The 12223-nt window shown below is 44.5% G+C and overlaps 1 protein-coding gene across 1 annotated transcript in view; it reads left to right on the forward strand.

Moving 5' to 3' along the window:
- The window catches only part of LOC139471013 (adenosine deaminase-like), a 33308-nt gene that overhangs the window by 7365 nt on the left and 13720 nt on the right, over nt 1-12223 (forward strand). Inside the window, exons 1-2 of the mRNA XM_071253325.1 lie at nt 6095-6141; nt 10444-10628. Coding sequence (XP_071109426.1) covers nt 6103-6141; nt 10444-10628 — 224 coding nt within the window. The 5' untranslated portion in view covers nt 6095-6102. Of the gene's footprint in view, nt 6142-10443; nt 10629-12223 lie in introns of the transcript that reaches the window.

The following is a 12223-nucleotide window of genomic DNA, read 5'->3' on the forward strand; positions in this document are numbered from 1 at the left end:
ACTGATGTGAACGCGTAATGATGTGTGCCGTAGTCTCCCACTGATGTGAACGCGTAATGATGTGTGCCGCAGTCTTCCACTGATGTGAACGCGTAATGATGTGTGCCGTAGTCTCCCACTGATGTGAACGCGTAATGATGTGTGCCGCGGTCTTCCACTGATGTGAACGCGTAATGATGTGTGCCGTAGTCTCCCACTGATGTGAACGCGTAATGATGTGTGCCGTAGTCTCCCACTGATGTAAACGCGTAATGATGTGTGCCGCGGTCTTCCACTGATGTGAACGCGTAATGATGTGTGCCGCGGTCTTCCACTGATGTGAACGCGTAATGATGGGTGCCGTAGTCTTCCACTGATGTGAACGCGTAATGATGTGTGCCGTAGTCTCCCACTGATGTGAACGCGTAATGATGTGTGCCGTAGTCTCCCACTGATGTGAACGCGTAATGATGGGTGCCGCGGTCTTCCACTGATGTGAACGCGTAATGATGGGTGCCGTAGTCTTCCACTGATGTGAACGCGTAATGATGTGTGCCGTAGTCTTCCACTGATGTGAACGCGTAATGATGTGTGCCGTAGTCTCCCACTGATGTGAACGCGTAATGATGTGTGCCGCCGTCTCCCACTGATGTGAACGCGTAATGATGTGTGCCGTAGTCTCCCACTGATGTGAACGCGTAATGATGTGTGCCGCGGTCTTCCACTGATGTGAACGCGTAATGATGTGTGCCGTAGTCTCCCACTGATGTGAACGCGTAATGATGTGTGCCGTAGTCTCCCACTGATGTGAACGCGTAATGATGTGTGCCGCGGTCTTCCACTGATGTGAACGCGTAATGATGTGTGCCGTAGTCTCCCACTGATTTGAACGCGTAATGATGTGTGCCGTAGTCTTCCACTGATGTGAACGCGTAATGATGTGTGCCGTAGTCTCCCACTGATGTGAACGCGTAATGATGTGTGCCGCGGTCTTCCACTGATGTGAACGCGTAATGATGTGTGCCGTAGTCTCCCACTGATGTGAACGCGTAATGATGTGTGCCGCGGTCTTCCACTGATGTGAACGCGTAATGATGTGTGCCGTAGTCTCCCACTGATGTGAACGCGTAATGATGTGTGCCGTAGTCTCCCACTGATGTGAACGCGTAATGATGTGTGCCGCGGTCTCCCACTGATGTGAACGCGTAATGATGTGTGCCGTAGTCTCCCACTGATGTGAACGCGTAATGATGTGTGCCGCGGTCTTCCACTGATGTGAACGCGTAATGATGTGTGCCGTAGTCTCCCACTGATGTGAACGCGTAATGATGTGTGCCGTAGTCTCCCACTGATGTGAACGCGTAATGATGTGTGCCGCGGTCTTCCACTGATGTGAACGCGTAATGATGGGTGCCGTAGTCTCCCACTGATGTGGACGCGTAATGATGTGTGCCGCGGTCTTCCACTGATGTGAACGCGTAATGATGTGTGCCGTAGTCTCCCACTGATGTGAACGCGTAATGATGTGTGCCGTAGTCTTCCACTGATGTGAACGCGTAATGATGTGTGCCGTAGTCTCCCACTGATGTGAACGCGTAATGATGTGTGCCGCGGTCTTCCACTGATGTGAACGCGTAATGATGTGTGCCGTAGTCTCCCACTGATGTGAACGCGTAATGATGTGTGCCGTAGTCTCCCACTGATGTGAACGCGTAATGATGTGTGCCGCGGTCTTCCACTGATGTGAACGCGTAATGATGTGTGCCGTAGTCTCCCACTGATGTGAACGCGTAATGATGTGTGCCGTAGTCTCCCACTGATGTGAACGCGTAATGATGTGTGCCGCGGTCTTTCACTGATGTGAACGCGTAATGATGTGTGCGGTAGCCTCCCACTGATGTGAACGCGTAATGATGTGTGCCGTAGTCTCCCACTGATTTGAACGCGTAATGATGTGTGCCGTAGTCTCCCACTGATGTGGATGCGTTATGATGTGTGCCGGAGTGTCCCACTGGTAAAACAAACGTGCAAGTGAAAGGCCCCACGTTAGTGTGACGATATCCAACACCCACGTGTTGCGCATAGAAGGGAACCATGATGACCTCATCTTTCAACAGGACCGCACACAGCACCTGCAACAGCAGCATTCTGAACCACAGTGTACAGGTCCTTCCATGGTTCTCAATGTTGCCAGCTGGAATCCATGCATCACATTTTGGGCGGGTAGGATCACCACGTTAGACAGCGTCACTAACAGCATATCACAACGTGTTTTATTATATCAGAGGCAAAACATATCGGTGCACATATTTCTGATATTTTTGCAGTGTGCACTTGTCACTTTTCAGTTATTCTAGACATTGCTGATTGTGAACCCTGGTCTCTACGGGAGTCGCTATTGTAATTGTAATTTGTACTTCTGTTACCAATGCTGAAGTATACACTACCCACAACAAAGACGGGGACTTTTGATGTTGCTGGAAACGGAGTGTCTCTGTGACACATTAAGCTGCGTCCGTGATATTACTGGAATAATGTTAAAAGCGGCGTTAAACACAACTCACTCACTCACTCAAAAAGTGTAATTTCTCAAATGTGAGACAAGTACCCTTAAACAGGTGGGGCTGCAATGAGATCTGGGCGTTGCAGGCCTAAAAACGACATCTGGACAACATCGTCTCTTTATATTCATTACACCACGCAATAGATTCAAATCTGATCCTGTTATCAAACATTCCGTCTAATAACATAAAGACGAATTTCAACATCAGCCGTTAAAAACTGGCTCCATGAACCCGTCTGAAAGCAAGGCGTTCTGTGAAGGGTGTGGCCCGAACAGCTTACCATAGGCCGCAAAGATCGGAGTGTTGTATTTGAGGACAAGAACAATATATTATTTAGATATGATGTCAGTTGGTTGTCAATGTCGCTGACAGACCGTGTGGCAGTTCAGCTGACCAGACCACTGTGGGACGAGGCTGAGCACTAGGACTACTTCCGTTCGAATTGACAAAATGCAAGTTACCAGTCACAAAACTGCAAAGTTAGAAAGCAAACTATTCCCTAAAATGTTCTGAAGTGCACCGAAGGGCAACACTACCTCTCTTGATAGTGCCGTACTGGGGAGGTACGGTAATGATGTTGATACTGCCGTACTGGGGAGGTCGCCGGTTATGATGTTGATACTGCCGTACTGGGGAGGTCGCCGGTTATGATGTTGATACTGCCGTACTGGGGAGGTCGCCGGTAATGATGTTGATACTGCCGTACTGGGGAGGTCGCCGGTAATGACGTTGATACTGCCGTACTGGGGAGGTCGCCGGTAATGATGTTGATACTGCCGTACTGGGGAGGTCGCCGGTAATGATGTTGATACTGCCGTACTGGGGAGGTCGCCGGTAATGATGTTGATACTGTCGTACTGGGGAGGTCGTCGTAAATGATGTTGATACTGCCGTACTGGGGAGGTCGCCGGTAGTGATGTTGATACTGCCGTACTGGGGAGGTCGCCGGTAATGATCGCTAGCGCCGGACTCCAAATTCACTTGAAGTTTCGCGTTCATGTGCGTGATCTTTAATTAACATTAAACACAGAATTTAAGTCCGCGCGTTATCTTTGAGATACACAACATCGCACTGGCATTTGATAATACGAACATATTGTCCGTGAAACAATAAGATGATCATAATGTCCGTGAAGCATTTCCCACAGTTCGAGTTGCGGCAGTGTGTACTGGCAAATTTCGGGCTTGAAATTCTGTTTTCACCATCCTTGACTGCAGTGCCATTAGCATCAGATGCACTTTGTGACCTCGAATGTTTGAAGCCATACTGGAACTCGCGCCCTGAGACTGGACATGTGTCCACTGTTGCCGTGCTTGGAATGCGTCATCACTCATGTAGTTTCAGATGTCCAGCTATTGTGTCTTACGTCCATCAATAATCTGCTTTGCGTTTATAGGAGTGTAGATATCACCTCGAAGAATACACAGTGGATACTGCTTTTAGATGTACACGGTTTATATGTCCTCGAGAAGTACACAGCAGTTACTAAAGATCCGTTCCACGTGAGGACAAATGCTAGAGTGGTTCAGTGGGTTGATTCACCGGGGTATAGTGGATGTAGGCATGATCTGTCAGCTCAATACGTGCGTGGTCTCCGCCAAAGTGTCGTGTTCTACTATTTGTGTTACTCCGCATGTGCAGAGTAAGCGCAGAGTGCAGAGTAAGTGGAGAGTATGTGGAGAGTAAGTACAGAGTGCAGAGTAAGTCCAGAGTATGTGGAGTGTAAGTGCAGAGAGGAGAGTAAGCGCAGAGTGCAGAGTAAATGCAGAGTGCATAGTAAGTGGAGAGTGAGTGCATAGTAAGTGGAGAGTAAGTGAATAGTAAGTGGAGACTGCAGAGTAGGTTCAGAGTAAGTGGAGAGAGCAGAGTAAGTGCAGAGTGCATAGTAAGTGGAGAGTATGTGGAGTGTAAGTACAGAGTGCATAGTAAGTGGAGAGTGAGTGCTGAGTAAGTGGAGAGTAAGTGCATAGTAAGTGGAGAGTGCAGAGTAAGTACAGAGTGCATAGTAAGTGGAGAGTATGTGGAGTGTAAGTGCAGAGTGGAGAGTAAGCGCAGGGTGCAGAGTAAGTGCAGAGTGCATAGTAAGTGGAGAGTGAGTGCATAGTAAGTGGAGAGTAAGTGCATAGTAAGTGCAGAGTGCTGAGTAAGTGGAGAGTAAGTGCATAGTAAGTGGAGAGTGCAGAGTAAGTACAGAGTGCATAGTAAGTGGAGAGTGCAGAGTAAGTACAGAGTGCATAGTAAGTGGAGAGTATGTGGAGTGTAAGTGCAGAGTGGAGAGTAAGCGCAGGGTGCAGAGTAAGTGCAGAGTGCATAGTAAGTGGAGAGTGAGTGCATAGTAAGTGGAGAGTAAGTGCATAGTAAGTGGAGAGTGCAGAGTAAGTGCAGAGTGCATAGTAAGTGGAGAGTGAGTGCTGAGTAAGTGGAGAGTAAGTGCATAGTAAGTGGAGAGTGAGTGCAGATTAAGTGCATAGTAAGTGGAGACTGCAGAGTACGTACAGAGTAAGTGAAGAGTGCAGAGTAAGTGGAGAGTGCGTAGTAAGTGCAGAGTAAGAGCAGAGTAAGTGGAGACTCAAGAGTACGTGCAGAGTACGTGCAGAGTAAGTGCAGAGTGCAGAGTAAGTGGATAGTAAGTGGAGAGTGAGTGCAGAGTACGTGCAGAGTGCAGTAAGTGCAGAGTGCATAGTAAGTGGAGAGTGAGTGCAGAGTAAGTGTATGGTAAGTGGAGACTGTAGAATAAGTGCAAAGTGCATAGTAAGTGGAGAGTGAGTGCATAGTAAGTGGAGAGAGGAGAGTACAGAGTAAGTGCAGAGTAAGTGGAGAGTGAGTGCTGAGTGAGTGCAGAGTGAGTGCATAGTAAGTGGAGACTGCAGAGTACGTGCAGAGTAAGTGCAGAGTGCAGAGTAAGTGCAGAGTGCATAGTAAGTTGAGAGTGAGTGCTGAGTGAGTGCAGAGTAAGTGCATAGTAAGTGGAGAGAGGAGAGTACAGAGTAAGTGCAGAGTAAGTGGAGAGTGAGTGCTGAGTGAGTGCAAAGTGAGTGCATAGTAAGTGGAGACTGCAGAGTACGTGCAGAGTAAGTGCAGAGTGCAGAGTGCAGAGTAAGTGGAGAGTGAGTGCAAAGTGAGTGCAGAGTAAGTGCAGAGTAAGTGAAGACTGCAGAGTACGTGCAGAGTAAGTGCAGAGTGAGTAGAGAGTGCAGAGTAAGTGCAGAGTAAGTGAAGAGTGAGTGCAGAGTAAGTGCAGAGTGCATAGTAAGTGAAGAGTGAGTGGAGTGTAAGTGCAGGGTGGAGAGTAAGTGCAGAGTGCAGAGTAAGTGGAGAGAGCTGGTATGGTGAAGTTGGACACTGTTACAAAAACAAATCACTCACTTTTCAAGAGTGAGGTGACAGAAAGCACCGATTATTGCAGAAATATGAAGAACGGGGCTATCAGCACATTGACACGCGGGTTTCTGCGTATAAAAACACGTGACAGTATCGCCCAACATTCCTCTGAAGTGTCGCCCTGATTCACGACTCAGCGGTGGCGTTGTCCTGACAAGGGGTGCAACTCTAGCTAACATGGAGCGGCAACATATAGCGTCTAAGTTCCCAGTCAAGGTAATCAAGCTATCCATGAAGTATTCGTCTCACACCATGTATGTCATTTACTGTCGTGTTCATGTAATCTACAGTGAAGTCACTTTAGGCCTCTCAAAATGCGAAGCGATTTACAAAGCCTATTCATTCATAAGCCGGTAAATTTCCGCGAGTGAGGTCACAGAGGCTGCCTAGGACAATTAGAGAAGAACTGGGACATGGGCTCGTACTCTGATGTCATGCATGTACATTACAACCTTGTCTGTTCTCACTGGCTGTTGTAGCAGGCCATGTAGCATGTACATTACATCCTTGTCTGTTCTCACTGGCTGTTGTGGCAGGCCATGTAGCATGTACATTACATCCTTGTCTGTTCTCACTGGCTGTTGTAGCAGGCCATGTAGCATATACATTACATCCTTGTCTGTTCTCACTGGCTGTTGTGGCAGGCCATGTAGCATGTACATTACAACCTTGTCTGTTCTTACTGGCTGTTGTAGCAGGCCATGCAGCATGTACATTACAACCTTGTCTGTTCTCACTGGCTGTTGTAGCAGGCCATGTAGCATGTACATTACAACCTTGTCTGTTCTCACTGGCTGTTGTAGCAGACCATGTAGCATGTACATTACAACCTTGTGTGTTCTCACTGGCTGTTGTAGCAGGCCATGTAGCAAGTACATTACAACCTTGTCTGTTCTCACTGGCTGTTTTAGCAGACCATGTAGCATGTACATTACAACCTTGTCTGTTCTCACTGGCTGTTGTAGCAGGCCATGTAGCATGTACATTACAACCTTGTGTGTTCTCACTGGCTGTTGTAACAGACCATGTAGCATGTACATTACAACCTTGTCTGTTCTCACTGGCTGTTTTAGCAGACCATGTAGCATGTACATTACAACCTTGTCTGTTCTCACTGGCTGTTGTAGCAGACCATGTAGCATGTACATTACAACCTTGTCTGTTCTCACTGGCTGTTGTAGCAGACCATGTAGCATGTACATTACAACCTTGTCTGTTCTCACTGGCTGTTGCAGCAGGCCATGTAGCAAGTACATTACAACCTTGTCTGTTCTCACTGGCTGTTGTAGCAGGCCATGTAGCATGTACATTACATCCTTGTCTGTTCTCACTGGCTGTTGTAGCAGACCATGTAGCATGTACATTACAACCTTGTCTGTTCTCACTGGCTGTTGTAACAGGCCATGTAGCATGTACATTACAACCTTGTCTGTTCTCACTGGCTGTTGTAGCAGGCCATGTAGCATGTACATTACAACCTTGTCTGTTCTCACTGGCTGTTGTAGCAGGCCATGTAGCATGTACATTACAACCTTGTCTGTTCTCACTGGCTGTTGTAGCAGGCCATGTAGCATGTACATTACAACCTTGTCTGTTCTCACTGGCTGTTGTAGCAGACCATGTAGCATGTACATTACAACCTTGTCTGTTCTCACTGGCTGTTGTAGCAGGCCATGTAGCATGTACATTACAACCTTGTCTGTTCTCACTGGCTGTTGCAGCAGGCCATGTAGCATGTACATTACAACAAGGAGCTGACCAATGCAAGCTAAATGAAGAAATCTTGTCAAGGTCCACGAAGTCAATAATACATCACCATGCGCCATTTGTCTCATATTTCACGTTAGACTTTACAACATGCTAGATGAATGTATCGAGAACTAATTTGAGTACAGATGTATTATTTGTCTGTTATGTTATTTTGAAGACATACAATCACCTATATATATTTAGTTTCATGTTTTATGCGTGTCCACGTTTAGTGTGTTTCAATGAGAGAGGTCATGAGCTTCAAAGGCCGTTGTCTAGCAGGGCCAGCGAGAACCACGTTTAGTGTGTTTCAATGTATAGTGAGAGGTCATGAGCTTCAAAGGCCGTTGTCTTGCAGGGCCAGCGAGAACCACGTTTAGTGTGTTTCAATATATAGTGAGAGGTCATGAGGTTCAAAGGCCGTTATCTTGCAGGGCCAGCGAGAACCATGGTCAGCGTTGACCTCTGGAACCGCGTAACAATATATATGTTCTTTCTTCACTGCAACTGTGTTCTATTTATAACTTCTATAATCTCTATTTCCCCTGTGGCTATTTTTATACCTTTTCACAAGCATTTCAAGTACAAGCCTCAGGGTAAACACAGTTATTTTTAACCAATGATTTTACATCTTTATGAATATTAAACAACAGTTTTCTCAATTAATTACTTAAATTATGATGACAATATAGTGACCAGATTTTGTTTTTTACACATAGATTCGAGCGCATTTGAAAAATCTATAAATAGTCCTTACCTGCCTTCTTTTGTTTGAACGTATTGGTCTGTATTAGTCTGTAGTGTAAACATAGTATCAATACTTACCATTTCTAAATCCAATTTGCTTTTCGACAACTGTCTCAAAATATTCTAAACAAAATGTCAAACGTTTATAAATACTTGAACACACCTAGTAATATAGGTGATTGTTTCAGGTTTTATGAGGAATTATGATCAGAACGATCGATTGCAAGATGCTTTTGCTACGAGAGTGTACAGGAATTACTTCACAGATCAATGGAAGTGGCATCAATTGATATCAGTGAGAGTGTGCAATGTTTGCTTGAAGCATTGTGTAACGCTGGTATGTGTATGATAAGGAAAGTTGGTCGAAGTATGACAGATAAGAAATTGTTTGATATTGAGTGTGAATTCCTCAAAAAGGGAAGATGTAGGTGCTTAAATAGATTCAGAAAAAAGTAAAGTTGCAGCATCCTTATCAATTTACAACCAGGATAGAAATAAGTATAATAGTACGTGCAGGAGTTAAAAAAGGGAATGCAAGGCGATTCAGCGAGAAAGACTAGAAAGCAGCATTAATTATCCAAAACAGTTCTGGTCTACTCTAAAACTTGGATGGCAAAAAGACAGGTTAATAATAATGATATAAACATAGATACCTGGTATATACATTTTAAAGACTTAGAGGAGGCTAGTTTAGTAGCTGATGTATTAGATTTTCCTAGGTTAGGTTTTCTTTATTAACGATCTGGTAGAAGAAATACAAAATAATTGCAAAGGTGGTATACAGCTACACCTAGATATTGTAAAAATATTTTTGCTTCTGTTTGCCGTTGCCGATGATTTCGAGTACTGTACCCGGACTTCAAAGTCAGATAAATGTCCTGGAGCAATTTTGTGAACAATTTGATTTAAGCGTTAACACAAGAAAGACCAAAGTTATTGTATTTAGAAACGGCGGTATGTTATCAAAAAGGGAGAAACGGTTTTACAAAGACGTAGTTACAAGCTATAAGTATTTGGGAGTACATTTTTCATTAAAATTATGTTAGTATCTTCATTCAATACAGGCTTCAACACAAGAAAGAAAATTCTCAATGTGATACTAAAACGTCTCAGATCTATTGACAGTGTAAATATTAATCATTCTTTTTTAAATTTTTGATGCCAAAATAAAAGCCAAATCTACTATATGGGGGTACCGGTGAGGTTTGGAGTGTTCATCAGTTAGCTTTGATTGAAAGGGTGCATGTATATACATGAAAAAGATATCTAGTAGTAAAGATAAACACCCCCAATATGGTAATGTGGAAGGTTTCCACTATATATAATTGCTCAAATTAAAGTCATAAAGTATTGGTTGAGGCTATTTAGGATGCCAAATGATAGATACCCAATGAAGAGTTATGAAATGACGGTATTGTATGACAAAAATTGAAAGCAAAACTGGGTTTCGTCAGTTAAAAAGCTCATCAATGATTTAGGCTTAGTCTATGCTTGGCAAAGTCAAAATGTAGATTGTTCTAAAGATACAAAGCGGTTGTTTGTTAGCTTTATCGTCGAAATGTCAATACTTTACTTTGTTTAAAACACATTTTATAACTGCAGAATATATTTCGAAACCACTCTTGTACAAATATAGAATTGCATTTTCTAGATTCAGGTGCTCATCACATGAATTAAATATTGAAACAGGAAGATATTCCAAAATCAAAAAACATTAGGTCATGTAAAATGTGTAATCTACAGCTAATAGAGGCTTTTTTAAATATCCTACTGGGAAGGGAATACTCATCAACGCAGAAGGAATCTATTTCGGCGCATAACCTAGACTTGTTATTCTCCTGGATTAACAACTTATAATTACACCAGAAGAAAGGACGGTGCTGACATTTGGACCTAAATGCGTTTAGGTAGAACATACCCAATGTGAAGGCGGCAATTGAAAAGGGCTTTGAATTTTCTTTGTGTGCAATGAACTACTTCTGCGATGTCAGACGAGCTACGGTTCTATTTCTGCTGTTTCAGGTGGAGCTGCACGTGCACATGGACGGTGCTGCCAGACACCAGACAATCGTGGACGTTGCGGCGTCCCGGGGACTGATCCCCCACTGCGACACCGTCCAGACCCTAAAACAGCAGATCGTTTTTTCAAAACCCTCAACTCTCGACCGCCTCCTGCAAAGCTTTGCTACCTTCTCGCCAGTGTTTGCGTAAGATAACCTCAATACCAAGGCTAAGGTCAGCTTGACCATTGACCCTCGTTGCGAAGTACAGGACGAACACCCCTAAGATTGAACTTACTTTTGTTGTGCCGTAGTCCTGTTTATGTTGAACTTGCTGGTTTTCACTTGTGTTACACTGAGACAATACCCAGATACTTTCCGACAAATACCCACATACATGGAGATAAATACCCACATACACTTGGACAAATACCCTGATACACTGAGACATATACCCAGATACATTGAGACAAATACCCACATACATGGAGACAAATACCCACATACACTGAGACATATACCCACATACATGGAGATAATTACCCACATACACTTGGACAAATACCCTGATACACTGAGACATATACCCAGATACATGGAGACAAATACCCAGATACATGGAGACAAATACCCACATACACTGAGACATATACCCACATACACTGAGACATATACCCAGATACATGGAGACAAATACCCAGATACATGGAGACAAATACCCACATACACTGTGACATATATCCAGATATTTATGTTGTAGTGGTAGTCGAGATGCAGTGGACCGACTTGACAGTCCCTTTATCTATGTTGTAGTGGTAATCGATATGCAGTGGACCGACTTGACAGTCTCTTTATCTATGTTGTAGTGGTAGTCGAGATGCAGTGGACAGACTTGACAGTCTCTTTATTGTGTTGCAGTGGTAATCGATATGCAGTGGACCGACTTGACAGTCTCTTTATTTGTGTTGCAGTGGTAGTCGAGATGCAGTGGACCGACTGGACGGTCTCTTTATTTGTGTTGTAGTGGTAATCGAGATGCAGTGGACCGACTTGACAGTCTCTTTATTTGTGTTGTAGTGGTAATCGATATGCAGTGGACCGACTTGACAGTCTCTTTATTTGTGTTGCAGTGGTAGTCGAGATGCAGTGGACCGACTGGACGGTCTCTTTATTTGTGTTGTAGTGGTAATCGATATGCAGTGGACCGACTTGACAGTCTCTTTATTGATGTTGCAGTGGTAGTCGGGATGCAGTGGACCGACTGGACGGTCTCTTTATTTGTGTTGTAGTGGTAGTCGAGATGCAGTGGACCGACTTGACAGTCTCTTTATTTGTGTTGCAGTGGTAGTCGAGATGCAGTGGACCGACTTGACAGTCTCTTTATTTGTGTTGCAGTGGTAGTCGAGATGCAGTGGACGGACTGGACGGTCTCTTTATTTGTGTTGTAGTGGTAATCGAGATGCAGTGGACCGACTGGACAGTCTCTTTATTTGTGTTGCAGTGGTAGTCGAGATGCAGTGGACCGACTGGACGGTCTCTTTATTTGTGTTGTAGTGGTAATCGAGATGCAGTGGACCGACTTGACAGTCTCTTTATTTGTGTTGCAGTGGTAATTGAGATGCAATGGACCGACTTGACAGTCTCTTTATTTGTGTTGCAGTGGTAGTCGAGATGCAGTGGACCGACTTGACAGTCTCTTTATTGATGTTGCAGTGGTAATCGAGATGCAGTGGACCGACTTGACGGTCTCTTTATTTGTGTTGTAGTGGTAATCGAGATGCAGTGGACCGACTTGACAGTCT

This window comes from Haliotis cracherodii, unplaced genomic scaffold (assembly GCF_022045235.1).
Source record: "Haliotis cracherodii isolate W230 unplaced genomic scaffold, xgHalCrac1.p SCAF_1, whole genome shotgun sequence".
Classification (NCBI taxonomy): Eukaryota; Metazoa; Mollusca; class Gastropoda; order Lepetellida; family Haliotidae; genus Haliotis; species Haliotis cracherodii.